General features: G+C 43.5%; 1 protein-coding gene across 1 annotated transcript in view; it reads left to right on the top strand.

Moving 5' to 3' along the window:
• SLC24A5 (solute carrier family 24 member 5) overlaps window positions 1-25,676 on the top strand; it is a 96,620-nt gene that overhangs the window by 31,616 nt on the left and 39,328 nt on the right. The window contains exons 2-3 of the mRNA XM_073568452.1: window positions 12,942-13,121; window positions 24,238-24,321. Of these exons, the coding sequence (XP_073424553.1) occupies window positions 12,942-13,121; window positions 24,238-24,321 (264 nt within the window). The remainder of the gene's footprint in view (window positions 1-12,941; window positions 13,122-24,237; window positions 24,322-25,676) is intronic.

A 25,676-nucleotide genomic window follows, 5' to 3' on the forward strand; every position in this document is an offset into this window, starting at 1 on the left:
CTCCAGGCCCTGGGTACCATACCCCTGTAAAAAAAAGAATAAAAAATCGGGGTATACTTACCTTCCGATGTCCCGCGCTGCATTCCCGGCCTAGCGTATCGCGATTTCTGGGAAGGAGTGCGGTTTTTAGTGAGCGTTTTAAAACGCTACGTGGGCCCACAGCCTAACTGTGATCAGACTGCAGAAAATGAAAGTCCCATAGAGGGAATAAGTAAAACAAAAGAGAATTTTTTTAAATCACAAACTAATAAAATATATACCCTATTTTTCCCTTTGTAAGACGCACTTTTTCCCCCCAAATTCGGAGGGGAAATGGGGGTGCGTCTTACAAAGCGTATATGGAACCGACTAACTGGTGTTGTTGATACATTGATCCATATGGATCAATCGGGGTTTATGCCCAACAGATCAACGGCAGCCAATATACGGAGACTATATCTCAATCTGAAGTTGCCAGTCGATAACCCAGGTGGGAGGGTGATGGCCTCACTTGATGCCCATAAAGCCTTTGACACTGTAGAATGGTCATACCTGTGGAGAGTGCTGCATAGTATGGGCTTTGGTCCTCAATTTACAGCGTGGATTCAGCTATTGTATACTCAACCCACAGCTAGAGTTAAGATTAATGGGGTAATGTGCGTGGGAATACAGCTGCATAGAGGAACGAGGCAAGGCTGTCCATTGTCACCGCTCCTGTTCGCTATTGCGATAGAGCCATTGGCGGCTGCTGTTAGACGCAACAAGGCAATAAAGGGGTTTCAATATGGCGATTTGGAGGAAAAGGTGGCCCTGTATGCGGATGACCTTTTGTTATTCCTAGGGGACCCCTCGGCTTCATTGGATCATGCTGTGCAGACCATTGAGGGGTTCGGTGAGATCTCAGGACTGACCATAAATTGGTCTAAGGCCGGTTTCACACTAGCGCATTTTCAACGCGCGCACGGCCGGGGGTAGCTCCGCCCCCGATCCGTCTCTCTGCCCGGCGTGCCCGCCCCTTCCTTGTAGCGCCGCCTCCTAGCGGACAGCGGCGCCTGCGATCGGCGCACCCTATCTTTAGCATAGGGTGCGCCGATCGTGCGCAGGCCGTGCGCTAGTTGCGCTTTGACCTGCGCTGCGCACTTTTGACGGTGCGCCGTGCGCGCCAAAATCCGAAAAGTTTGATTTTGGCGCGCACGGCGCACCGTCAAAAGTGCGCAGCGCAGGTCAAAGCGCAACTAGCGCACGGCCTGCGCACGATCGGCGCACCCTATGCTAAAGATAGGGTGCGCCGATCGCAGGCGCTGCTGTCCGCTAGGAGGCGGCGCTACAAGGAAGGGGCGGGCACGCCGGGCAGAGAGCCGGATCGGGGGCGGAGCTACCCCCGGCCGTGCGCGCGCTGAAAATGCGCTAGTGTGAAACCGGCCTTAATCAAGCCTATTTAAAGTGGACAAGGAGATGGTATGGACTCAGGAAGACATAGGGGCCAACAAACTACAATGTGTGGAAATGTTTAAATATTTGGGGATACAGGTTTCCCTACCAGTGACTGAGTACCTTAATACTAATCTAGTACCCCTAATGGCAATTCTAAGAACTAAGGTGGATACTTGGAACAAATTACACTTGTCGGTGGTGGGAAGGATTAATCTACTTAAAATGGTTTTAATGCCCAAGCTTTTATATATATTACACAACTCCCCAATCTGGATACCGCAGAAAAGGTTCGGAGTGGTGAATTCACTGTTTAGGGCCTTGGTATGGGGTAAGAAACAACCTAGAATAAGGCTTGAAACCTTGCAAAGACCAAAGGATGAGGGGGGACTGGCACTACCAAATCCGGAACTGTATTTTTTAGCTGCCCAAAGTCAACATCTCAGAGGGTGGTCTAATCAAAAGAAGGCAGGCGTCAGAGGAGTGCTGGAATACGTACTAAATAGAAGCCCATTGATACTTGGCCTAGAGGATGGGAAGATGGGTGTAATGGGAGACGGGTGTCCCACTCTGCGACTCTTACAAGACCTGTGGAACAGACTAAAGAGGGTGAGAGGGGTGACCGGGTTGACTAGATTCACAGTTATATGGGATAATAGTAACCTCCCAGAGATTCGGAAACTTGGAAGGCTGGAAACGTAGGGGGCTGACATTAATTTCTCAAATTATGGATAACGGGGAGCTGAGACCGTTTGTGCAATTACAGAGTGAGTTTCAGTTGCCGGATTCTGAATGGTACCATTACTGTCAGGTACGGCATGCCATTACGGCTCAAAAACTTTCCAGAAACCTGCAGATACAATCTGACATAGTGTTGGACTATATATGTGGTGGTGATGGACTTACAAAAGGGGTAATTTCTAACATCTACAAAGATATATTGCATACACATTTAATGGGGTTCCCACTTAAAGCAAGATCCAAATGGGAGGGAGAGATTGGGGTGATGACTGACGAGGTATGGGACAGCATCCTAGAATATGTCCCCAAACTCACTATGAGTGAACCAGCTAGGTTGTCCCATCTTTACGTGATCCATCGTGTGTACCATACCCCCCTTCTGATGTTTAAAATGGGGCTGAGGGACAACTCTGACTGTCCAAGATGTGGGGGGTCTGATGCCGGAATCCTTCATATGATGTGGACTTGTCCCAGGCTATCTGCGTTCTGGTTTAATGTCATTAACAGAATAGAAGGGGCTTACGGAAGTGTTATACCCAAAAACCCACTGGTCTGCATACTGGGATATGTGGAGGAAATTGAAATAGTTAATAGTGTAAAGCTTGCTATAGCCAGACTACTATATGTAGCAAGGAAGCTGATTGCGAGGAACTGGATCAGGAAAGAACCACCTTCTGGGAGAGAGTTTGTGAAACAGATGTCTTGTATCATCCGGCTGGAGGAAAGGATATATGCTAAAAGAGGCAATTCTAAAACCTATGAGAGGTTGTGGAATCCCTGGTTACAATACGGTACAGTTAACTGATGGGAATGTACTATATTTTACAATGCTGGTGTTGTGGATAGACCATTAATACCCGGACATAGGAACATTTCTGTTTTGTATGGTTTGATTGATAATATGGGTAAAAAGGATGACTAATGGTAAATTACGGTGTAAGAGAAATCTTATGGAGAAAAGAGTTATATAAGCTGTCTACATGGGGGGCTGGGAGGGGGGGAACAGGGATGTTCAATTTGTAAATCTATTGTTTGTGGAAGATTTACTGTATATTCTGTATTTTGAATTCTGATTAATAAAAATCTATTTGATTTAAAAAAAAAAAAAAAAGCGTATATGACTTACCGGTATCGTTGGTCTAGGCCGCAGGCTGGGATGAGGGGTGTCTGGGTGCTGCTGGTGTCTGCGATGCTGCATGGGTGTCCGGTGCTTGCCCGGGGCTCTGCCGAGCCGACATTTTGCGACAGGCCAGAGCCTCGGCACTTTCACTGTTCCCTGTGAGGTGGACTCCGGGAATATGGCCGCCGGGGGCGGCGCATGTGCAGATGGTGATCTTGGGACCAAAATCTCGAGAGATGAGATTTCAGCTCTAGAAAATTCTGAACTCCAGAATGCTTCCTGTATAACAGTACTGGTTAGCCATGCGGCGAGACTCGGGAGCACTCTGTCCCCTCCTGAGTCTTGCCTTATGGTTAATTTGTATTGTACAGCCACATTTGGGATATTTCTACATTCAACAGAAATTGTGGGACACATTTTGGTGCCATTTTTACCCATTTTCTCTTGAAAATGTAAAATCTGGACCTAAAGCAAAGTTTTGGTGGTAAACTTACTTTATGATTTTTTTTTTTCTTCATTGCCCAATGGTATAAAATTCTGTGACCTACCTGTGGTGTCGATATGATCACTGCGCTGATGTATTCATTGACAGGTGTACTTTGTAAAATGGGGTCTCTTATGGGGGGGTTCTGCTGTTGTGGCACCTCGGGGACTCTGCCCATGTCACATGGCAGGCTCAAACCAGTCCAGGAAAATGTGAACTTCATTATGGTGCTTCTTCCCTTCTGAGCTTTGCACTGTGCCTCAAACACATATGGGGCATCGGTGTACTCAGGAGAAATTCCATGACCAATTTTGGGATCCATTTTCTCCTGCTGCCCTTGTGAAAATAAAAAAAAATGGGGCTAAAATAGCATTTTTGTGGGAAAAATGTGATTATTTTTTTTCGGCTAAACGTTATAAAATTTTGTGAAGCACCTGGGGGGGGTTTAGTGTTCTCACCAAACATCTAGATCAGTTCCCTGAGGGGTCTTGTTTCCAACTTGATGTCACTTGTGGGGGATTTCCACTGTTTAGGCACATTAGGGGCCCTCCAAACACAACATGGCGTCGACTAATTATTCCAGCAAATTGTTCATTCAAAAAGTGAAATGTAGATCCTTCCAAGTCCTGCTGTGTGCACAAACAGTAGCTTTCCCCACACATATGTTGTATCGGCATGCTCAGTAGAATTTGCACAACAAATTTTGTGGTTCATTTTTTCCTGATACCCTTTGCGAAACTAAAAAAACAATTTGGGTCTAAAGTAAAATTTTAGTGAGGCCGGTTTCACATTAGCGCTTTTTAAGCGCACGCACGGCCGGGGGTAGCTCCGCCCCCGAGCCGGCTCTCTGCCCGGCGTGCCCGCCCCTTGCTTGTAGCGCCGCCTACTAGCGGACAGCGGCGCCTGCGATCGGCGCACCCTATCTTTAGCATAGGGTGCGCAGATCGTGCGCAGGCCGTGCGCTAGTTGCGCTTTGACCTGCGCTGCGCACTTTTGACGGTGCGCCGTGCGCGCCAAAATCCGAAAAGTTTGATTACGGCGCACCGTCAAAAGTGCGCAGCGCAGGTCAAAGCACAACTAGCGCACGATCTGCGCACCCTATGCTAAAGATAGGGTGCGCCGATCGCAGGCGCCGCTGTCCGCTAGTAGGCGGCGCTACAAGCAAGGGGCGGGCACGCCGGGCAGAGAGCCGGCTCGGGGGCGGAGCTACCCCCGGCCGTGCGTGCGCTTAAAAAGCGCTAATGTGAAACCGGCCTGACAAAGTTAAATGTTCATTTTTTCCTTCATATTGGATATCAGCGTACTCAGGAGAATTTGCACAACAAATTGTATGGTGCAATATCTCCTGCTATCCATGTGAAAATGCAGAATTTGGGGCGATTAAAAAAAAAAAAACATTTTTGTGGGAAAAATTTAGATTTTTCTTTTTTTTTTTTCATGTCTCAACATTATAAACTTTTGTGAAGCTACTGGGGGTTCAAGGTGTTCACCACACATCTAGATAAGATCCCTGAGGGGTTTTGTTTCCAAAATGGTGTTACTTGTAGGCAGTTTCCACTGTTTCGGCACATCAGGGGCTCTCCAAACGCAACATGGCGTCTGCTAATTAATCCAGCAAATTTTACATTCTGAAAGTCAAATGGCTCTCCTTCCCTTCTGAGCCCTGCCATGTGCCTAAACAGCTGTTTTCCCCACACATTGGGTATTGGCATTCTCAGGTGAATTTGCTCAAGAAATTTTGTGGCTTATGTTTTTCCTGATACCCTTGCGAAAATAAAAAAAAAATTGGAGTCTAAAGTAAACTTTTTGTGACAAAAAATTAAATGTTAAATTATTTCCTTCCATATTCCAAAAATTCCTATGAAGCACCTAAAGGGTTAATAAACTTCTTGAATGTGGTTTTGAGCACCTTGAGGGGTGCAGTTTTTAGAATGTCAGTTTGGGGTATTTTCTGTCATACAGGCCCCCCAAACTCCCTTCACATGTGTTGGAAAAATGAGAAATCGCTGGTCAACTTTTAACCCTTAATATCTTCCTAACAAAAAAAATTATGCTTCAAAAATTGTGTTGTGGAGGCAGTGACCCCTGTTACAGCTAGGGGGCGCTGTATGTTCTCAGGATACGCAATGCAGATGGATAATAAAAGTGTTAGTCTTGGACATATTAGTGTCCAAGACAGAGGTAGGGAAAACCTGCTCTGGATGTTGTGTATGAAACAGATTGCAGTATGATAGTAGTTTGTTGCAGTCTCTTTGATTCCGGAGCCAGGTTTTCCATGTGGCTGAAAGCCTTAGGTTTCTGTGATAAAAGCCCTGCAGGAAAGGGTTAGTGAGTGCTGAGTAAGTTCTGAGTGAGTCTCAGGTGTGTCAAGGCCAGTGAGTTGGTGCTTGTTGCTGTGCAGAGCACAGGACAGAGTGTAGCCAATAGGCCTGGCACTGACAGCATACACAGTGATGCAAATCATCCATAGTAATTGGTCTCGCATGTGGACAGTCCTGTGCCTGGAGGTGGATGTCCTGTACCCGAATAAAGGACTAGTGTGTTTAACGGCTGCGACCCGGAGGATATCGAGGACTGTGTACGTCTGTGAGTAGACTGTGATACAGTGGTGCAGGAAACCCACGGGAAATGGTCAGTGGAGGACTAGCGTGTGTAGTGACTGCAATCTAAAGGATGCTGTGTACTATGGAGTGCTATGAACTGGTGTGAACTGAACATTGATAATATGCACTGAAGTTATATGCAATTGTGTGGATTGGACTTTTTATGTGTAAAGATAGCACATTAAAGAGACTTTTGTGTTTGAATTTTGTGGGTCACTGCATCTTCACTGCATAAGGTGCTACTGCTGCCTTACAGTTGATATAAAGTTGACATGTGGGAAGTGTTATGTATTAATTATTTTGTGACATAACTCAGATTTTAAGGGCATAAAAATTTAAAGTTTGAATATTGCAACGTTTTTGCCAAATTTCCATTTTTTTCACACACAAACGCAAGTGATATCAAAGACATTTTACCACTATCAGAAAGTACCATATATCATGAAAAAACAGTCTCGGAATCCGTGCGATCCAGAGTTATTGCCACATAAAGTGACACTGGTCAGAATTGTAACATTTGTCCCGGACCTGAAGGTGAAAACAGGCTCAGGGGGTGAATGGGGTATTCCAGGTCCATTCACTTCCACTTTGTGAAGTTAGCAAGTCTGTAATGTCTTGTCTACTGATTCCTACCGGGTCTCGTATGCGATTAGTATGTGTGAGTAGACACAATGTCATTAGCTCCGCTCAATTTGTTTTCTATTCAAAAATTTTTAGTCCACTAACAATTCGCTCAAATCTGCAGATCATAATTGGCAACTGATTTTTGGGGTCAAATAACTGTCACGAGGTATGGTTTTATTATGGTCTTGAAGTTGACAAATAGGACTTAAAAACTCTGAATTATAGCTATGAGGGATCCAGTTCAATGATTCCTTTGTATAATAAGCACTTCCAGCTAAATCTATCAGCAGCTTATCATACATGGGGTCTCCAACCTGTAGCTTGAGAGTCACATATTTTGTCGCAGGTCCCTGATATGTGGCTCATGACTATCTGCCAACTTGGTGCATTAGCACCAGGTGTAGCAAATGGCTTTTAAGAGTAGATTTCTAGGTGGTGAATTTTGTGTGTAGCCCTGCACAGAAGAGCAGATCTGAATGGAGGTAATATAGGAAACCATGAAGCTTTGCATACTGCCTTGTTTTACACTTGTGGTTGTGGAACCACTGTGCCACTGTCCGGGGAGAACCTAGAGGGGCATAACTTGGTGAATACATGACTCTTTGCTAGAGGCCCTGATGGTGGGGTCAGACTTGGCTCCAGAAGGATGCCAAGTGCTACTTTAGGATGGACCCACGAAGCCGTGGCAGCTTACAGAACGAGGGTACAACTGGTAGACAGGTGCGGGATCAGGCACCAGCAGGAGTGGTACAGGAACACAGGTGAAGGTTCAGGAGGATCAGGAGCAGGTCTAGGCACTGTCAGGATGGATACAGGTTCAGCAGTACGGACTCGATCAAGGCAGACAGGATCAGAGAGCACGAGTACAGGAACCTAACAAGTAGCTAGCAGGATATACACTAAAATTGCTAAGGCCCTTCCCAATTGGGTGAGCGCAGATAGGTAAGTTAAGACGCCGGCATCCTTTGGGGGATGGTTTAGTAAAGGGGACCCATATAGGGGTGCCGGCGCTGCGGTAACAGTACCCGCCTTTATGCACCCTCTTCTTCAAGCCTGCAAGGAATTTCTGTAGAAGTGGAACATGAATATTTTCTTTAGGCTCCCATGACCTCTCTTCAGGTCCATATTCCTTCCAATAGAGAAAAATGTCTTTCCTTTCACCCTCTTCGTGACTATGATATGCTTTACTTCAAAGATATTCCCAGAGCTGACTGGAGCAGGCGTGACACCAGGATCCTTGAAGAAGGGACTCCATATGACTGGCTTCATGCGGAACACATAGAAGGAATTGGGTATTCGTAAGAAGGCTGGCAGCTTCAACTTATAGGATATTACATTAATTTGCTTGATCACTTCAAAGGGACCGAGGACCTAACTTGTAGGATGGAATATTAAGATGGATGTACTTAGAAAATAATCACAACTTATATCCTGGCAATAATAAGGTGGATCCAAGCATCTCTTGTCCGCATGCCTCTTTATACGCTCAGATAACCTCTCTAGAGTGGCTTTAGTGTCCTCCCATATCTTCGAGAAATCCTTTGTAAGATCTTTGGCTGGTACGCCAGAAGCAACCGTCATCGGAAGGGGTATTCATGACTGTTGCCCAAAAACAATGAAGAATGGAGAATTGGCAGAAGAATCACTTGCGTGGTTGTTAGAGGAGAACTCTGCTTATGGTAAGAGCTTGACTCAATCGTCATAATGTGCGTTTGTGAAGTGCCACAGGAAGTTGGACAGAGTTTGGTTGATTCTGTCTGCCTGTAATTTTGCGAGTGGTATGCAGACGAAAAATACAGGACAACGTTCAGAAGTTTAAACAAAGCTCACCAGAATCTGGATGTGAAATGGACACTTCGATAAGATACGATTTGTCGAGGGAAGATGGAAGATGTGCTGGATGAATTTCTCGGCAAGTTCCGGAGTGGATGCAAGACCTGGTAACTGAGTGAAATGTGCCAGCGATCCACCACTCCCCGCCAGCATTCGGTATTCAGTCATAGGGGCTGGGGCACTCTGGTTCACTCACTGGTCTGGGAGTACAGATCGGCTACTGATACCTTGTCAGTCAAGGCTACAGCTGATGCTGTGTATTCCCAGTGAGTGAATGGGCGCCGGCCCTGTGACTGGATACAGATTGCTGGCAAGGAGAATACATTTTGGCAGGCGCTTGACAGCGTAATATGTTAACATGCAGATTAACCACATATCTGCAGGTTAACACTGTTATTTCTGGTGACAGGTTCCCTTTAATACTAAATCTGTCAATACACGAGAAGTCTGTTGAAATTTCAAATTTTGACCATTTTGGCCTATCTTTGCTTTTAAATTTAAATTGATCTGTCACATTGTTTTTTTTCCAAACATTTGACCCTTTTTTGCAAGTTCATTCTATAATACAATTTAATTGTAAACTACCTTTCTGTCAAAAATTGAAATAAGAATAGAAAATTGAAATAAGAACAGAAAGTACAACTTGTCCTGCAAAAATTCTTGTATTCTTTGAGAAATAACAATTCCAGAGCAACGTTTGTAGAACACTGCATTGTGCTATTTTATTATTTCCCAAGAAAATGTATGAATAAAATGACAGCTGGGTATTACCAATCTTTTTCTGACTAGGGGGTTACTCTGCACAGTCTTCCAAAATTATGAGAGTTTGAATAGCATCAGTTGTCTATTTATTCATACATATCCAGAAAGAAGAAGAAAAAAAGCTTCAGGATGTATATTTTCTGAGGAATAAAAAAGTGTCTACTAAAAAAGAAATGTCAGGAGAGGTAAGAACTAGAAGTAACTTCTTTGTGCTGCAATATCCAGTCAGTGTTTCTGTCCCCCCTCCAGTTCTTTTCCTGTTGGGTGGAGATGTTAGAAGATGAGCCGGGACAGAGTCAGCAGTTTCCAGTGCACTTTGAGGCCGGAACTATTGGGACTGTTACCACTGTTGCCGGGGGACAGTTCTTCTGGGAGGGGAGGACCTTTGCACTGGACAGCAGGGGGCGTTGGGGAGATTAAAAGAGACTGAGTGCGGGAATGAGGGAGATTTGGCAAGAAGGTGACAGGAAAACAATGAGTTTGACTCCCTGCTCCAACTGCTAACTCCACATCATCCATCCCCCGGCGTTCTGACTCGCAAACTTACTGTGTCCTTACTGAGCTGTCCGCCGACCCTACCTTCTTGGATGGCTCCTTCCCGCTCTGTGAGAGACAATCTGACTTGCTCCGTTCCTAGCAGCCACTTCAGAGGTTCGCATGCTGCCACGGCCTGCGAGCGTGCATGCGGTTCATGTTTGGCACCTTTCCAGAGGAATACACAAAAGAGATTGTTTCTACGTTCCAGTGCACTCAAGCCAAGCGGGACCGGATACATCGGCACGGTCGGGAGATGGTGCTTTTCGTTCCTCTGTAACAGAGCCAGAGACATTGTCCACAGTTTACGACGCCGTCGGGAGATATTCCAGACTCTCCCTAACAAGAACTGCAAGCAATAAGTTATCTTTTTCGTACACCTTCTTTTCAAATATTGTGTCTGTGTTCAAATCTTGTTGTTGCCGTTGCTTATCTCGTCTCCCTTTGTGGAGTATCCCTTGTATGATAATAACCTGTTCTAGTAAATCCTGTTAACCCCTTCTCTGCCTCCGGCTCGTCACTGCATCCAACGAATATTACTTCCAGCACTTCTTACAGAGACATACATTTAAATAAAATTTTCTTTAATCTGAAAAAGAATTCTTTAAAAGCTTAAAGCGAACCTGTCAGCTGTTTTGACCGATATAGGATGCGGCCACTGCCTTTCAGGGCTTATCTACAGCATTCTATAATGCTGTAGATAAGCCCCAATCCAACCTGCAAGATAAGAAGAAAAATAAGTGTTTTTTTTTTTTTTTTAATACTCATCCGGGGGCAGATCGGTCCGATGGGTGTCGCAGGTCCGGGTCTGCCACCTCCCATCTTCTTGCGATGCTGCCCTCCTGCTTGCGTCATGGCTCCGCGGCATTGTGCCCCTGCGTAGGCGTACTTATCTGCCCTGCTGATGGCACAGCAAAGTACTGCAGTGCGCAGGTGTCGGGAAAGGTCAGAGAGGCCCAGCGCCTTCGCAATGCTATACTTTGCTCTGCCCTTAACAGAGCAGATCAGTACGCCTGAGCAGGAGCACGATGCCTGTATGTTGGCTTGTTTTTTTCTGTGTGGTGCATATATATAGTGCTGAGCAACCCGCCTGCTAATACTATGGGTGTCATTAATAGGCTGTTCAGACACTTTGCACCACACTTATCTGTGTGACTGATGTCCTATGCAAGCCCTATTTGTGTGCATTTTTTCCACTAGGCAGCCAGACCCTCTTGGGTTATTGGCTGTTTCCATCTGTGGTTTGCACCTGTGCTGCCCCAGCCTTTATCAATGGAGGTCTGCTGCATCCTGCTAGTGCATTAGTCGGGGTTTTTGGTGAGTCAGCCTTCAAATGTGTTTTTTTTTAATTTTTGGGAATTTTTTCCTTATGTGCGCTGTTCAGATTTAGTGTTACGGACTCGCAAAATTTGGGGACCCTTGACGTTAGGTTGCGAGCTAATCTGCTTTGGCCCAAATAGTAACTAATACCCCATATCTTTTTGCACATATTATCATTTTTGCAGGATGCAGCTAAACCTCTTCATGTTAGCTTGTTTTTTCCTGTGTGGTGCATATATATAGTGCTGAGCAACCCGCCTGCTAATACTATGGGTGTCATTAATAGGCTGTTCAGACACTTTGCACAACACTTATCTGTGTGACTGATGTCCTATGCAAGCCCTATTTGTGTGCATTTTTTCCACTAGGCAGCCAGATCCTCTTGGGCTATTGGCTGTTTCCATCAGTGGTTTGCACCTGTGCTTCCCCAGCCTTTATCAATGGAGGTCTGCTGCATCCTGCTAGTGCATTAGTCAGGGTTTTGGTGAGTCAACCTTCAAATGTGGTTTTTTTTTTTTTAATTTTTGGGAATTTTTTCCTTATGTGCGCAGCACAATGCCTGTGAAGCTAGCAGAAGGGTGGACCCGGACCTGCGACGCACATCGGAGTGAACTGCCCCCAAGTGAGTATAATAAAACTTTCTTTTTCTGATCTTGCAAGTCGTATCGAGGCTTATCTACAGCATTATGCAATGCTGTAGACAAGCCCTGAAAGGCAGTGGCTGTATCTTTGATTGGCCAAACCTGGTGACAGGTTCCATTTAAGGCATATTTGCCACAATGTCTGATACTTGCGTAATGATGAGTACCTAATAAAGCATCCCTAGTGTGACACATGGCTTTACTGTATTACAAGGGTTTTAAACAGAAACCTAGCAGAAATCTTTTGTAAATCGGAGACCTTGTCGGGAAATATAACAGAGGACTTTTATAAATGTGTTTCTGCTTCCTGTTGATTTTGCCAGAATCTGCGGTAGTTCATTTTGATTGCCCTTACTACTAAGGGCCCCACAAAAAGGCCTGGCTGCTGCAGCTTCTGCAGGTATACAAGGTTACACATAAAAACATGATGTATCAGGATCGTTAATGACTAAGTTCCTACATTTGGTATCTCACAGAGATCCTGAAAAGCGCATTTGGAGTTCGGAAACTAGATACATAAATTCAACTATCTTATCTTTCTTCATAACAAGTGGCCTCTTCTCTGAATGGCCGCGTTTTCAGTCTTTATAAATATACGAATGTATAACTTGAATGATTTTGTCTTGGCATATATTTGACAAAAAAAGTAACAATCTCCATGGGGAAGATTTTTTTCAGAAAAGACGTGTAATACACTGTTTCCTTGCTCGCTTGGATGTCTTGCTATAAAAATGGAGTCACATTGCACTTGAACTTTTCAGAGTGTATTTTGCCATTTCTTTGTGTTTGTGACATTTTGAATAAAATTTAAACATTAAAAAATGTGATTTATCTTCCATAAAGATTCTGTATATGCTTTTCTGTTTCAGAGAATGAAACTCTCTGCGTCTTTTCACCATCATCGGAGTTTCCCAAAGGGCTATTCACAGAACAGGAGAGAAGAGATGGGGGAATCATCATTCATTTCCTAGTCATTATATACATGTTTCTAGCTGTTGCCATTGTCTGTGATGAGTATTTCATCCCATCCCTTGAACTCATCAGTGAACGTAAGTGATGGATAGTGGTGAACATTTTAGCACTTTTATAAAGATCTTTGAACAAATTAAACAGCAGGTATGTAAGTACTTGGATAAAAATACAGTAATTAACCATAGCCAGCATGGGTTTGTAGCAAACGTCATGCCAGACTAATCTAATTTCCTTCTATGATGGAATCACTGACTGGGTGGATCAGGGAAATGTGGTATATATAGTATATCTCGACTTCAGCAAAAGCATTTGATAAAATATCTCATACTATCCTTATTGAAAAAATGACTAAGTATGGGATTGAAAAGGCTAGGGGTGCATTCATAACTGGCTCCGTGATGGTACTGAAAGAATGGTAAGAAATGGTTGCACATCCAATTGAAAGTTTTTCAAGTGGGGTACCACAAGGCTCTGTCCTGGCAACAGTATTGTTCAACATTTTTATAAATTATCTAGATATGGGAACTGAAGGTAAATTAATCAAATTTGCAGACTATGCAATGCTCGGAGGGATAAGTAACACTAGAGAAGACCGAGAAAGGGTTCGGAAGGATCTAGATAAGATTGAACAATGGACAGTTACTAATAGAATGGTATTTAGCCAGGAGATATGCATGATTCTACATCTGGGCAATAAAAACAAAAATTACATGTACAGAATGGGAGGAATAGAACTAAGCAACAACACGTGTGAATAAGACTAGGGTAAACTAATAGATCACAGATGGCACATGAGTCAACAGTTCTAGGATGTAATAATAGAAGCACAGAGTCTAGATGACATGAAGTACTTATCCCCCTCTACTCCTTGGTCAGGCCGCATCTGGAATTCCGTGTCCAGTTCTGGGCACCACATTTTAAAAAAGACATTGAAAAACTGGAGCAAGTTCAGACAGGTGCTACCAGGATGCTGAACGGACTACAAAGTAATGTATGTCCTTCGAGGAATGGTTAATGGATTTGGGAATGTTTAGCTTGAAAAAAAGAAGGCTAAGATGAGACTTAATAGCTGTCTACAAATATCTGAAGGGAAGTCACAATGTAGAAGGATCATCCATATTCTCATTTGCTCATGGAAACACAAGAAGCAATGAATGAAACTGAAAGGGGGAAGATACAAATTAGATATTTGAAAAAAATTTTGACAGTGAGGATGGTCAATGATTGGAACAAGCTGCCACGAGAGGTGGTGAGTTGTCCTTCAATGGAATTCTTCAAACAGAGGATGGTTTAGTGAATCCTGCTTTAAGCAGGGGGTTACACATGATGACCCTGGAGGTCCCTTCCAAATCTAACATTCTATGATTCTATGACCATATCAAGTTTCAGATGACCCTTGAATACTTTGGGTTGGCTGCAGCTGATGTAAACTACTTATTTTTATTTAGTATTAGTACTGTATGTTACCATTAAAACTAACAATATAATTTGTACTTAGAATTGTAAGATAATATTGCACTAAAGCTTGACTGTAGCGTTAGCTTAGGTGTCTTTTTTTTTTTTTTTCTTCCACTGGAGAAGCCCCTACTTTAAATTTTTACACCACTACTTTTTTTGTAATTCTCATGTCTGAAGAAAGGTTCAGTTTCCATTAAAGTATTTTCTCATAACTACAATGTAATTTATTTGAACCCAATAATTTGATATACCTATATTACAGGATTACATAGAGAGCTCATTCCTTTATTTTCATGCTATGGTTATCCTCTTTACTCTGTTTAGAAATCTGAATAAATCCCTGAATCAATCACCAGTATGAAACTTTCCTTTTTCTTAGACTAGAGGTTTACCTGCCAGTAGGCTCTGCAAGAATTGTTGCTGTTAAGTTAAAGGGGCTGTCCTAAATCCAAAGTAATTTTCATCCTGAAACCCGATCTATTTAATGCCATAATCTAAACTAAGATACTTGAATTAACCCCTTCACAACCTATGATTTAAACTTGCTTCCTATGTCGTGTCCCTGCCTTTGATTCGGGCTCGCATGCTGAGGTCTTCTCTTTCCCCGCACATGATGGCTGATATCATCGTGACGTGGCACGTCCGTGACTCCTGTGCCTGTCATCAGGGCCGGCGTCGCCACACGGTGCACCCGGGCAACTTCCAGGGCCTTGGACAAACGGGGGAGCCCTCACAGTGGCATACTGCCAATGGTGACAGTCTAGACGGCCGCTATGGGGCCCGTGCATCATGGGGGCTGGCATTGGGTACTGCCCGCATCATACTGTACCGCATTCTGGATGCTGATACAGTTGAAAACAATGATGGAAGAGGCAGCTGTCCACTGATGTCACTATAGAGCGCCCTCTGTACCAAGCAGTGCTGAGAGACTGTAGAGACCAGAGCAGCGGGGGGACAGAGAGAGGTGATTATTTGTTTATTTTTTTATGTATAGAACACTATACATCATACTGATTGCAGCAATATACAGTTGTGCTCAAAAGTTTACATACCCCGACAGAATTCTTGCTTTCCTGGCCTTTTTTCACAGAATATGAATGATAACAGCATCACTTTTTCTCCACTCATGGTTAGTGGTTGGTTGAAGCCATTTATTACCAAACTACTGTGTTTTCTCTTTTTAAATCATGACAACCCAAAACATCCAAATGACCTGATCAAAAGTTTACATACCCTGGTGATTTTGGCCTGATTACATGCACAGAAGTTGACACAAATGGGTTTGACTGGCTACTAAAGGTAACATCCTCACTTGTTTGCTGTCTGGGATCCAGACAGACTCTTGTATCTGTCATCTAGCCACTGACGTTTCTGGATTGTGAGTCATGGGGAAAGCAAAAGAATTGTCAATGGATCTGTGGGAAAAGGTAGTTGAACTGTATAAAACAGGAAAGGGATACATAATGATATCCAAGGAATTGATAATGCCAGTCAGCAGCATTCAAACTGTGATTAGCCACTGGAAAATCGGGCTCTGTAAAAACAAAACCACTGTCAGGTAGACCAACAAAAATTTCGTCCACAACTGCCAAGAAAATTGTTTGGGATGCAAAGGAAAACTCACAAATAACATCAGCTGAAATACTGGACTCTATGAAAACTAGCGGTGTGGCTGTTTCAAGATGCACAATAAGGAGGCACTTGAAGAAAAATGGAATGCATGGTCGAGTCGCTAGAAGAAAGCCATTACTGCTCAGATGCCACAAAGTATCTCGCCTACAATACGCAAAACAGCACAGAGACAAACCTCAAAACTTCTGGAACAAGGTAATTTGGAGTGATGAGACCAAAATTGAACTTTTTGGCCACAGCTATAAATGTTACATTTGGAGAGAGGTCAACAAGGCCTTTGATGAAAGGAACACCATTCCTACTGTAAAGCACGGAGGTGGATCGCTGATGTTGTGGGGATGTGTGCACTACAAAGGCACAGGAAGCTTAACCAAAGTTGAAGGAAAGATGAATGCAGCACGTTATCAGCAAATACTGCTGCGCATGGGATGTACTTGGACGTTCCAACATGACAACGATCCAAAACACAAGGCCAAGTTGACCTGTCCTTGGCTACAGCAGAACAAAGTGAAAGTTCTGGTGTGGCAATCTCAGTCTTCTGACGACAATATCATTGAGCCACTCTTGGGAGATCTAAAATGTGCAGTTCATACTAGACAGCCCAGGAATTTACAGGAACTGGAGACTTTTTGCCAAGAAGAGTGGGCAGCTTTACCATCTGAGAAAATAAAGACCCTCATCCACAACTACCACAAAAGACTTCACGCTGTCATTGATGTCAGCGTACTCAGGAGAAATTGCACAACCTATTGTATGGAGCAATTTCACCTTTTACCCTTATGAAAATGCAAAATATGGAGCTAAAAAGATTTATTTGGGAAATTTTTTTTTTTCCATAACTCTACGTTATAAACTTCTGTGAAGCACCTGTGGGTTCAAGGTGCTCAATACACATCTAGATAAGTTCCTTAAGGGGTCTAGTTTCCATAATGGTGTCACTTATTGGGGGTTTCCACTGTTTAGGCACATCAGGGGCTCTCCTAACATGACATGGCATCAGCTAATTATTCCAGCATATTTTACATTCAAAAAGTCAAATAGTGCTCCTTCCCTAACGAACCCTGCAGTACGCCCAAACAGTAGTATTCCCCCATATTTGGGGTATTGGCATGCTCAGGAGTAATTGCAAAACAAAAGGTAAAGTCCATTTTCTCCAGTTGCCCTTGCTAAAGTTAAAAAAAAAAAAAAAAAAAATGGTCTAAAGGAAAATTTTTGTGAAAGAAAAGTAAATGTTTATTTTTTCCTTCCACATTCCATTCATACCTGTGAAGCACCTGAAGGGTTAATAAGCTTCTTGAATGTGGTTTTGAGTACCTTGAAGGGTGCAGTTTTTAGAATGGTGTCACTTGGGTATTTTCTGTCATATTGACCCCTCCCCCCCAAAACTCATTTCAAATGTGAAGTGGTCCCTAAAAAAATAATTTTGTAAATTTTGTTTGAAAAATGTGAAATCGCAGGTCAACTTTTAACCCTTATAACTTTCTAACAAAAAAAAAAATATGTTTCAAGTATTGTGCTGATGTAAAGTAGACATGTGGGAAATGTTGTTTATTAACCATGTTGTGCGATATGACTGATTTAGGGGCATAAAAATTAAAATTTGAAAATTTTCAACATTTTTGCTAAATTTCCATTTTCTTAATAAGTAAACGCAAGTCATTTCAAAGATATTTTACCACGATAATAAAGAACAATATGTCACAAGAAAACAGTCTCAGGATCATCGGGATCCGTGGAAGCGTTCTAGAGTTATGACCTCATAAAGTGACACTGGTCAGAACTGAAAAAATTGGCCCAGTCACAAAGGTAAAAACAGGCTCTGGCGTGAAAGGGTTAACTTAACAGGTTTACGGTTAATGGCCAAAGGCGGAGCTCCACCTGACCCGTGGCTCTTAAAGGCACATGATGGCTGATCAGGGCTGCCACTAGGAATTTCGGGGCCCCATACTGGCCCCCTTGAGACTCCACCCAAGCTCCACCCAGCCCCACCTCCACCCCTCAAACTGTCCACAGTCCCACCGGTCTCTCTTGGAAAAACTCCACTTCTCACCTATCACACATTAACAGTTCCCATCACCAGATCACACATAAAGCCGGCAGCTTTTACTTTGGACAAAAGATTTTTTTAAGCCGCCACCATAACAGGGTAGACACTTTTGGCCGGGCTCTACTCTACTGTAACCTATTAAATATTTGTTAAAATAGGCAATGCACTTTAGGTATATTTTTATTTTTCAATTTTTAAAATGACCAATAATATCACATACAAGGAACAAATACCGCTACACCATGTCTAGACCACATATTACAACCACATAGTGACCTATAATACCACATACAAGGAACAAATATCGCCACACCATGACCAGACCACATATTACTACCATAGTGACCGAATAATATCACATACAAGGAACAAATACCAACGCACCATGACCAGACCACATATTACCACCACAAAGTGACCAAATAATAGCACATACAAGGGACAAATACCCCCACACCATGCCCAGACCACATATTACCACCACATGGTGACTGAATATTACAATACTGATCATTAATAAAAAAAACATAATACTATCACCATAAGTGGCATTACACACAGGAGATCTGTATTTAGTATGCAGTGTCTGTGTACAGGTAATATAGTGATCAATAACATTATACACAGGAGCTCTGTATATAATGTACAGGTAACAGTGATCACTGGTGAAATTATACACAGGACCCCTGTATATATAGTATACAATGTATAGTGTCAGTGTACAGGTAACACACTAACTCCCCAGTGATGTCTTTAGGTGAAGTCCTTCATCCTTGCTTTTCATTCATCCAGCACAGACCGCCATCACGTATTCCAGCCAAGGCTCGTCCCTGCAGGAAATAACAGTTATCTAGAGCTCCGCTTTCAGAACACATTACTTATTTTTTCCCAACTTCTACATTACACCACATGAAGAAAAAAAAAGGTGACATAGTGTCGCTCTGCACAGTAACAGGACCGCCTCCCCCCCCATTTAAAACATTATCCTCAAAAAATTAAATACATCACTGCAGTAATAATATCCCTTAATTAGCCCCTATGGTAATAATATCCCCCATCCTGACCCCCGTGTGTCTCATTCCTGGCTTTAGCCATATGTTCTCCCATCCCGCCCTCATGAGTATCCATTCTTCCCCACATGATCTCCATCCTATCCTTCCTGCCCCATGATCCTGCGCGATCTGTCTCCAACCCTGCCCCATCTGTCTCCAATCATGCACCGTATCTCCATTCTGCCCCAGTGTCCAGCATTCTGCCCCAGTGTCCAGCATTCTGCCCCAGTGTCCAGCATTCTGCCCCCATGTCCAGCATTCTGCCCCGGGCCCCCCGGATCGCCGCTGTCAAAAAAAAAAAGCAAACAAAACAAAAGTTCTTCTTACCTGACCGCTCGGCGGGCGAGGTTCCGTCCCTCTAAGCTGCTGAAGCGCGCTCTAGCCGGCGACTGACACTGACATCCGACGCTGGCAAGGTACGCGCTGCGGCTGACGTCAGCTGCCAGCCTTCGAATGGCTGGTGGCCGTTAACTATTGACGTGCGGGCCGGCAACGTCGCACTAAGGGCCCGGTTTACCTGCCGGTAGGGGCCCGGTGAGCAGAGGAGACCGGGCCCGATGCGGGCCCCCTCTGCCCACCGGGCCCCATACGCCGGTCAGGGCAGTAATGCCCTAATGGCGGCCCTGTGGCTGATTATGCACGGGGAAAGATAAACCTGCGTGCGAGCCTGCATCAAAAGCAGGGACATGACATATGACGTAAGTGTACTTCCCATGAAGCAGTGAAATAATATATATTAGAAATTAGTTTAGATTATGGCAATTAAATAGATGGGGCTCTAGGATGAAAATAACTTTTTGTTAGTCGGACCACCCTTTAAGAATAAAAAAAACCTGCTTCCAAGGCATTTACCACAGTCATGATGCATAATGCTAAACCCAAAAGAAACATTTTCTATTGACACTCCTGTTGGGACTGGTGGGTCCTATGGTAGTTTTCTTATATTCATTCTTATGCTGTATGCACACGTCGCAGACTTAGATGCGGATCCGCAGCGTTTTTGGCCTCACGGATTCGCATCAAATCTGCAGTGTTGTGCACAGCCAATGTAAATCTATGGGAAATGGAGATTTGTTGTGCACATGCCACGGAAAAATCCGCTCAGAAACCCTTTTTTTTTTTTTCTGCAGCATGTCAATTCTTTTTGCGGATCTGCAGCGTTTCTGCACCCATTGACTTCCATTGAGTCAAGCACATCCGCAGCAAAACCGCATATGTAAAAAAGATCTGCGGATGTGGCTGCTAGAAAAGCTGCCGATTGGGAGGAGGGAAAAGTATGGGCGGAGCTATGTGCGTGTCTGTGTGTGCGGGGGTCTGCGTGTATGTATGTGCGTCTGTGTCTGCGTGTGTCCCTGTGTGTGTGCGTGTCTGCTGTGCAGCCATTGTCTGATGGGACTGCTGCATTGCCTGTGATGGAAAAGTAGTCCCATCAGACAATGCATGTCAAGTGTAAAAAAAACCCAAAAAACATACATTACATATACATTACATACAGTACATATAACAGAGTACATACTCACCAATCACCTAGTCCCGAAGCCCTCCATCTCCTAATAAAAATAATAAACCAACCTATACTTACCTTTCTGCCGTAGTCCAGTTAATAACGAGTGTCCCACGACTATCTCCTGTGCAGAACACTGATATCGGGAGGTGTCAGTGCTCTACAGGGTCTCCTGCGATAAACTGACAGGCGGAGGTAATCTTCCACGATGTATCCCTCCGCCACCGGGAAAGAGGTCCCGTAACCCTAACTCTCACGCAGTATTGCTGTAAAGTGAGAGCCTTAACTTTATTGAACCCTCAAACACTGCAGGAGCCATTGTCTCCTGTCAGTGTCACTGGAGGCCCTGTAGAGAGGTCACATCTCCTGATGTGACAGCTCTATAGGGGAGATTGTCGTGGGATACTCGTTATTAAATGGATTATGTCAGAACAGGGAGTATTTATTTCCTGGAGATTAAGGGCGTTGCATGGATTAGGCGTATAATAAAGATGGCAAAGCTGTGTAGTGTTTTATTTCATTAAAAGGCTTTTTTTTGGCTGTGTTTCTTTAACCCTTAACTATAGGATTAGTAATGGCTAGGTGTCTTAATGACGACTCCATTACTAACCGGGCTTGATGTCGCCTTACAATACAAAGGTGACATTAACCCCTTTTTACCCATATGCCACTCGTTAGAGAGAGGCTAATTGCCGGAATCGGCGTATCTTAGAGATGCGCCATTTCTGGGGCAGCTGGGGCAGATGTTTGTAGCCAGGGGGGCCAATAACCATGGTTCCTCCCTAGGCTATGAATATCTGCCCCCAGTCATCGGCTTTCCCTCTCTGGCGCAGAAAATTGCTTGGGAGCCCACGCCATTTTTTTCCCTTTTTTTTTTTTTTTTTTTTTTCAAAATTAAAAATATTTTTCATTAATAAACAACGGCCTTGCTATTATACATCTAATTATAGATATATATGTATAGATAGATAGATATATCAATGGATATATATATATATACAGTGCCTTGCGAAAGTATTCGGCCCACTGGAACTTTTCAACCTTTTCCCAAATTTCATGCTTCAAACATAAAGATACCAAATGTAAATTTATGGTGAAGAATCAACAAGTGGGACACAATTGTGAAGTTGAACGAAATTTATTGGTTATTTTAAATTTTTGTGGAAATTCAAAAACTGAAAAGTGGGGCGTGCAATATTATTCGGCCCCTTTAACTTAATACTTTGCTGCGCCAACTTTTGCTGCGATTACAGCTGCAAGTCACTTGGGGTATGTGTCTCTCAGTTTTGTACATCGAGAGACTGAAATTCTTGCCCATTCTTTCTTGGCAAACAGCTCGAGCTCAGTGAGGTTTGATGTGAGATATTGTAGTTTGTGAACAGTTTTCAGCTCTTTCCACAGATTCTCGAATGGATTCAGGTCTGGACTTTGACTTGGCCGTTCTAACTCCTGGATACGCTTATTTGTGAACCATTCCATTGTAGATTTTGCTTTATGTTTGGGATCTTTGTCTTGTTGGAAGACAAATCTCCGTCCCAGTCTCAGGTCTTTTGCAGACTCCAACAGGTTTTCTTCAAGAATGGTCCTGTATTTGGCTCCATCCATCTTCCCATCAATTTTAACCATCTTCACTGTCCCTGCTGAAGAAAAGCAGGCCCAACCCATGATGCTACCACCACCATGTTTGACCGTGGGGATGGTGTGTTCAGGGTGATGAGCTGTGTTGCCTTTATGCCAAACATATCGTTTGGCATTGCTGCCAAAAAGTTCGATTTTGGTTTCATCTGACCAGAGCACCTTCTTTCACATGTTTGGTGTGTCTCCCAGGTGACTTGTTGCAAACTTTAAACAACACTTTTTATGGATATCTTTGAGAAATGGCTTTCTTCTTCTTGCCACTCTTCCATAAAGGGCAGATTTGTGCAGTGTACGACTGATTGTTGTCCTATGGACAGACTGTCCCACCTCAGCTGGAGATCTCTGCAGTTCATCCAGAGTGCTCATGGGCCTCTTGGCTGCATCCCTGATCAGTCTTCTCCTTGTTTGAGATGAAAGTTTAGAGGGAAGGTCTGGTGTTGGTAGATTTGCAGTGGTATGATACTCCTTCCATTTCAATATGATCGCTTGCTCATTTTGTATCCAAATCCGGCTTTAAACTTCTCCACAACAGTATCACGGACTTGCCTGTTGTGTTCCTTGGTCTTCATGATGTTCTCTGTGCTTCAAACAGAACCCTGAGACTTTCACAGAGCAGGTGCATTTATACGCAGACTTGATTACACACAGGTGGATTATAGTTATCATTAGTCATTTAGGACAACATTGGATCATTCAGAGATCCACAATGAACTTCTGAAGTGAGTTTGCTACACTGAAAGTAAAGGGGCCAAATAAAATTGCACGCCCCACTTTTCAGTTTTTGAATTTCCACAAAAAATTAAAATAACCAATAAATTTCGTTCAACTTCACAACTGTGTTCCACTTGTTGATTCTTCAGCAAAAATTTACATTTGGTATCTTTATGTTCGAAACATATGTGGAAGAGGGTTGAAAAGTTCCAGGGGGCCGAATACTTTCGCAAGGCACTGTATCTATCTGTGTGTAATGGAGTATGTAAAATAAGAGGTTGGACAAAGAAATGACATCACAACTTTTTTTTTTGTTAAATAATAGATCTTTATTTAGCTTACAAAAATGCATACAAATCTGCATGAAAAAAACTCATGAAATCCGCATCAAAAATGCGCGGATTTTTACCTGCATTTTCTGGCAAGAGATGCAGATTCTGTGCAGAAAATTATTCATGCAAATCTGCAACGTGTGCACAAACCCTTAAAGTAGGTTCACATGGGCGTAGAAAATATTGTGCAGAATTTCATGCAGAATAGTGTGACTATTTTTATCCTTTTTTTACACCACAGCTATTAATCATTTACAGGACCATTCACAGTTTCTTATGTTGCAGAATTGCAATGTATCCATAAAAATACTGATGCTATACTGTGGCATCCGATTTTGTTGTGCACTCATAGACTTGAAGTGTGCCATCCAGTTTAAGGAATACACTAGTGCATGTTGCATTTTTTTTGCCCACGGAGGTTCGGTCAATGAAAAAATTCTAGACTGCCCCATTCAGTAACATTGGTCTGAATGCTGTCTGTTTTTTTCTCGGACTGCACTCGGAGCAAAAATATACATAGTAACATAGTAATATGCTGTGTATTTTGTGGCATGAGTTTATATGTAGGAGGTCCAATATCTGGGTTTTTTTCAATACCTTCAGCCTTACAAGTCCTTATGTAAAGGTGATTTTTACTAATCATTTGCTTCCCTGTGTACCTTTGCCTCATATTAGGGCTTTCATTGTCATACCAGGCACCCCATTTTGTCTCCTGTGACTATGTTTGCTGATCTGCATGTATTTTGTGATATATACATTTATGAATTATGGTTTCTGAACAGAATTTTCTTGTTTCTTGTATGTCTGTGGCTGCACAAGGTCTTGGCCTATCCCAGGATGTTGCAGGAGCTACCTTTATGGCAGTAGGAAGTTCTGCACCAGAACTAGTCACAGCATTTCTAGGTATGTGATATAAAATACGCTTGGGAATGGTTACCAAAATCTTGTAAAAGAGATCTCTGCTTTGGAAACACTCTACTTACAAAGGCCTACATACACATTAGATTAAATTCCGCTGAACCCACCTATATCAACTGGTTTCGCCAACAGACTAATGTGTATGGGTCCAGAACAGATGATTGTTGAGGGAGTTAAAGAAGTTGTCTACTACTTTTACATTGATGCCCTATCCTCAAGATAGGGCAACAGTGTCTGATCATCCGGGTCCAGCACTCCCCGAAGATCAACTGCCAGCCGAACGTACTTACTTACGGAGCTTGGCCGTCTACTTGTAGTGGCCAGGGTTTGTTACTGCACATCCGCCTCCTATTGAATTGAATAGGAGGCAGATGTGTAGTACCCCGAGGCAGCACCTACAAGCTCCGCAAGCAAGCACTTCCGGCCAGCGGCTGCTGCCACCGGTAGCAGCTGATCTGCAGGGGTGCTGAGTGCCAGACCCCTGACGATCAGACATTGGTGCCCTATCCTAAAGAAAGGGCATCAATGTACAAGTAGTAGTGGACCACCTCTTTAAGGATCCAGCTCATTCAATTTTGGACTGCCGATCCTCATGTTCCCTAGAGATAAGCTGTTGTCAGATGGGTCTGGCAGTGACTCTCTCATAGAAAACACTAGAGTACTCGGGAGAGGTAGCGCTCCTGAGTGTGGGAGAGTTGGGGAAGAGCGCTACCAGTGGAGCGATTGGCTAAACTATTGTTCCGCAAACTACCATATAAAGTGTATAGGGGGCTGTGGAATGGGTACCTAGACAATAAGCTGATCACAAAGTGCCCCCATGCCATGTGTAGATTCAGCTTTTGTCTGTGTTAGATCAGCCAGTTAGCGTTAAGGTTGTTTTTTGCCCTCTGGATCCCCCTCCCTCATAGACTCGGCAGCACATCTCTGGTAACGAGTTATCCTTTAATTGAAGGACTCATACATGAAAGAACGAGAGAAGACAGCACCCTGCTACTGTTTTCATCAAGGTGAAATTCTTTGAAGCAAGCGCCATCACCATTATCATACACAACTGTTCGTTTTTGTAAAAATAGGCTTTCGGACAGTTTAGAGTGATATCAGTGTGAGGGACCTCAGTCAGGAGTGATATGAACACGGGGTACCTCAGTCGGGAGTGATATGAACTGGGGGGACCTCAGTCAGGAGTGATATGAATGGGAGGGCATCAGTCAAGAGTGAAATGAATATGGGGGCACAGTGAGGATTGATATGATTGGGGGGGCCTCAGTCAGCAGTGATATGAGTGGGGGCTCTGTCAGGAATGATATGAGTGGTCTTGGAGGCAGGCCATCAGTCATTCA

This window comes from Dendrobates tinctorius, unplaced genomic scaffold, assembly GCF_039654945.1.
Source record: "Dendrobates tinctorius isolate UK_male_01 unplaced genomic scaffold, ASM3965494v1 ptg000022l, whole genome shotgun sequence".
NCBI lineage: Eukaryota > Metazoa > Chordata > Amphibia > Anura > Dendrobatidae > Dendrobates > Dendrobates tinctorius.